At 32.6% G+C, this 4,230-nt stretch overlaps 1 protein-coding gene across 5 annotated transcripts; it reads right to left on the bottom strand.

Annotated features, from left to right (window-relative positions):
* Nucleotides 1–430: 430 nt before the first annotated feature.
* Nucleotides 431–3,690, bottom strand: LOC108768163 (uncharacterized protein DDB_G0290685). Of its 5 annotated transcripts, none has more exons than XM_018518491.1 (3): nt 3,524–3,690; nt 865–2,824; nt 431–618 (listed from the first exon to the last, which is right to left on the bottom strand). In XM_018518491.1, the coding sequence occupies exons 1-3, from the start codon at nt 3,656–3,658 to the stop codon at nt 578–580; spliced, it is 2,136 nt and encodes a 711-aa protein (XP_018373993.1). In that variant the 5' UTR covers nt 3,659–3,690; the 3' UTR covers nt 431–577. The 5 variants fall into 5 exon arrangements, with proteins under 5 accessions (XP_018373993.1, XP_018373994.1, XP_018373996.1 ...); XM_018518492.1 differs by having other exon boundaries at nt 545–618; nt 854–2,824; XM_018518494.1 differs by lacking the exon at nt 431–618 and having other exon boundaries at nt 677–997; nt 1,352–2,824.
* Between the last annotated feature and the right edge of the window lie 540 nt (nt 3,691–4,230).

The following is a 4,230-nucleotide window of genomic DNA, read 5'->3' as shown; positions in this document are numbered from 1 at the left end:
GTCAATCAAATATACACTGAGAAAAAATGTACTATACTTTAATAATTATTTGATTAGTACTTAACATTTACTTACAATCAAATATTTATACTAAATAAAAAAGACGTAAATCGTATGTTTTATTATAAATCGTATATGTATATTACAAATTACATTTAATCGGTAAAACGATTCCATCGGAGTTTAGTCATTGTCCCCTTAAAATGCATAAAATTGTCCATATCTTTCAAAACATAATACTTAAAAAATTTGTATACTATATATTGATACTTGAATTATATAAAAGCGTACAAAGATTAATGTAAAATAATTGATGTTTATATATTCTATTTATAATTACTTACAATCAACACATACACATATTAATCAAATAATATATTGTTCAATATATAATATAATTTTATCTTTATATTTTATGTATATACATATGATATATATATATATGAATATATATATTATAACTGTTGCATATTCTTTAAATTAGATGTTTGTAGCAGAATACTATAAACCGGATGGCGTTTCTTCCAGCCTCATTCTATTAAGTTGTTATTTTCATTTCCAGTATCGAATGAGCTGTTTATTGCGTCGTCATCTTCGGCTGAGTTGATATTCTCATGTCTAAAATTTTTTCAGTTAAAATTATTAATTATTAAGTAATTGTCTAAGCTTCTACATTTTTAATGTAGAAGTCACATTGGTGACTGTATTTACGAGCGTGGTACTTTAACACATATTTACGATTTTAAATCAGAAATATTTCAATCTCCAATAATTTCAATCGATAAGTATCTTAATTTTGACATCTCGAATATATCTAACGTAATCACCAACGAAAGCTATAATTCTCATTTACATTGTTACTACCAGAATTATTGTTGTCGTTGTCGTCGTTGCTATTATCAGTTGCGCTGTTGTTTCTATTATTATCATTGGCTGTGCTGTTGTCTCCATTGTTATTAAGCGTATTGTTTTCATTTCCATGAATGGGTGCATTGTTTCCATCGTTATCATTGGATATGGTGTTGTTTCCATTACTACTTTCGGGTGCGCCATTGCTTCCATCGCCATCTTCAAGTATGCTGTTTCCATTACTGTTTTCTCCATCGCCACTTTTGGCTGAGTTGTCATTTTCATCCGTAGCATCAGGTGCGGTGTTTTCCTCATCTTCTATTGGATTGTTATTTCCATCCCTGACATCGGATGTGATGTTTTCTTTATCCTCAGCATTGGATGCGCTGTTTCTTGCGTTGCTATCTTCAGCTGAGTTGGTATTCTCATCCTCGGCATCAGATGTTTTGTTTCCTCCGTTGTTACTTTCGGCTGAATTGTTATTTTTATCCCCTGCGCTGTTGTTCCCATCCTTGGTATCAGGTGCGTTATTTCCTCCGTTTCCATCTTTGGCTGAGTTATTTTCATTCTCAGCATCAGGTGCGTTGTTTCCTGCATCTTTGGAATCGGGTGCACTATTTCCTCCATTGCCATCTTCGGCTGAGTTGTTATTTCTATTTTCTGCATCGGGTGCACTGTTGTTCTCATCCCCAGTATTGGGTGCGTTGTTCCCATCTTTGGTATCAGGTGCACTGTTTTCTTCTTTTCCATTTTTGGTTGAGTCATTATTTTCATCCTCAGCATCAGGTGCATTGTTTCTTCCATCCCCGGCGTTGGGTGCACTATTTCCTCCATTGCTATCTTTGGCTGAGTTGTTATTTCTATCCTCTTCATCGAGTGCGCTGTTGTTTTCATCTTTGGCATCAGGTGCGTTGTTTCCTTTGTTGCTATTTTCGGCTGAGTTGTTACTTCTATCCTCTTCATCGAGTGCGCTGTTGTTTTCATCCTTGGCATCAGGTTCGTTGTTTCCTTTGTTGCTATCTTCGACTGAATTGTTACTTCTATTTTCTTCATCGAGTGCGCTGTTGTTTTCATCCTTGGCATCAGGTGCGTTGTTTCCTTTGTTGCTATCTTCGGCTGAGTTGTTATTTCTATTTTCTTCATCGAGTGCGCTGTTGTTTTCATCCTTGGCATCAGGTGCGTTGTTTCCTTTGTTGCTATCTTTGGCCGAGTTGTTATTTCCATTTCCTACATCAGGTGCGCTATTTCCTCCATTGCCATCATTGGCTGCGTTGTTATTTCCATCTCCGACATTAGGTGCACTGTTTCCTTCATTGCCACTTTCAGCTGAATTGGAATTTTTATCTCCTGCATCAGGTGCGCTGTTTCCTTCATCTCTAGCATTGGATGCACTGTTTCCTCTATTATCACTTTCAACTGATTTATTTCTATCCTTGTCTCCTGCATCAGGTGCACTGTTTTCATCAGGTGCGTTGCCATCCTTGGCTGAGTTGTTATTTCCATCTCCGGCATTGGGTGCGTTGTTCTCTTTATTGCCACCTTCGGCTGAGTTGTTACTTCTATCCCCTGCTTCGGATGCACTATTGTTTTCATCTTCGGCATTGGGTGCACTGTTGTTTTTATCCCCAGCATCAGGTGCGTTACTTCCATTGTTTTCTTCACTATTTTCAGAAGTTTCAGATGTGTTCTTACTTTCTTCGCTACTAGATGCGCTGTTATCTTCATTATTAGGTGTCTTGATAGTTGTACTTGGAGCAGGTGTTGTTAAAATACTTTTTGCAAAACCTTCCACGTGTACATGCATTCCTTCTCCATGTCTTCCAATAACCATTATAACCATATTTGTCCGACTGAGTCTTTTCGGTATAAATCGAGTTCGTTGATTTCCGATATTTGTGATTTTAATATGAGTGAGTATCGCATTGTCTGGAGCTCTTACACCTATTGTGATTATCATAGGCTTGATAAAGGGAGGCTGCAATTTATAAATAGGATATTAGTTCATGAATAAGATATTAATCATAAAATTATGAGACTGTGTGAGAAATACTTTTATTTGGTTATTTAAAATCTAAGTATCTAAAACTGTATTACCACTAAAATTTACGAATAATGGATAAAATAACTGTAACAGTGCATTGTGTAATTTATGTTTTGTCTTATACTTATGTTTTAAGTAAAATTAATGTAATTGATTGATATGATATAAAGGTCAATTAAATTCAAATAGGAAATTCAAGACATATCAGATATGAGACTTAATGCAATATTTTAATAATATGTACAAAATTTGACATATTTATAATACCAAGAATATAGAAGGGAAAATTAAAGTCTAGTTCGAATATAATATATGTGTAAAACGTTTAAAATTTTAACATTCTAATAAATTGATATAAAAATATAAATATAATTTAAAAAACTTAATGCTACATTGTATTACATTACATGTTTCGGTATCATAATTGTGCCATCATCAGATGTTTAAAATTCGCAGGGCAGAAACGCAGTGAAAAAGTCAGTATTAATTATTATTTATACATGTAAATTAAAATATTTAAAAGCTTTCTGTGAAATTTGATAATTAAAATTTGAATTATAAAAGATGAATTGTTCTGTTTCTTTATTTAATATATATGTACATGAAATAATTACAATTGAATCAGTTATTTACCTTAATAATAACTCTGTCAGTAATGAGATAATCGTCTTCTTGACGTTCACCTATGACAAAGTCATTCCGATAAGTTCCTATTGGGCTGCAAACAGCCAAAGTAAGACACAAAAGCACAGTAAATAAAATCCTCATCTTAGAAAGCTAATTGTGAAGCCGTCCGTTGACTAAAATCATACTGTTCAACTGGTACTTCCCGAATGTATTTATATCTTTGCGTTATCAATTCTCATACTTGGCTCCACAAAGAATTGCACCATATTAACTCTCAGATTTCTATCTCGACAATGACAATAGCTTATGTAAGGTTATTTGTTTCATCTTCTGTTTCATCTTCCGTTTCATCTTTCTTGCAGGTTGTAGAAATTTCTCGGCATGATGTGTTTTCATTCTTTTAGATACTGAGAAAGGAGGAAGCGAGCACTAATTACTTAAATATAATTATACTTTGAGAGATTTTATAATTTTTAATTTATTTTTATTTTATTGCATGATGTATTTTATATATTTAAAGAAGTATTACTAATTTTTATATTTAATTATATTACGATTAAAAGAGCTATATTATCATATTAAATAAGCTATAGTATACACAAAATGATTTCATGAATGACTGAATATAATATAGCTTATAAGAAAAGTAATAACAAAATAGATTTATATTTTCAAAATTGTTTAATGTGTGTGGTTCTCTAAATATTTTATCA

This window comes from Trachymyrmex cornetzi, unplaced genomic scaffold (genome assembly GCF_001594075.2).
Source record: "Trachymyrmex cornetzi isolate Tcor2-1 unplaced genomic scaffold, Tcor1.1 scaffold75, whole genome shotgun sequence".
NCBI lineage: Eukaryota > Metazoa > Arthropoda > Insecta > Hymenoptera > Formicidae > Trachymyrmex > Trachymyrmex cornetzi.
Note: the sequence above shows the minus strand (reverse complement) of the source record. Positions and strands in the feature narration are given on the sequence as shown.

Coding starts and splice junctions, on each gene's coding strand:
- LOC108768163 (XM_018518491.1), bottom strand. CDS start 3,658: ATGAGGATTTTATTTACTGTGCTTTTGTGTCTTACTTTGGCTGTTTGC. Junction 2,825..3,523: donor CTGACAGAGTTATTATTAAG/GTAAATAACTGA, acceptor TATAAATTGCAG/CCTCCCTTTATCAAGCCTAT. Junction 619..864: donor CAACGACAACAATAATTCTG/GTAGTAACAATG, acceptor AAAAAATTTTAG/ACATGAGAATATCAACTCAG.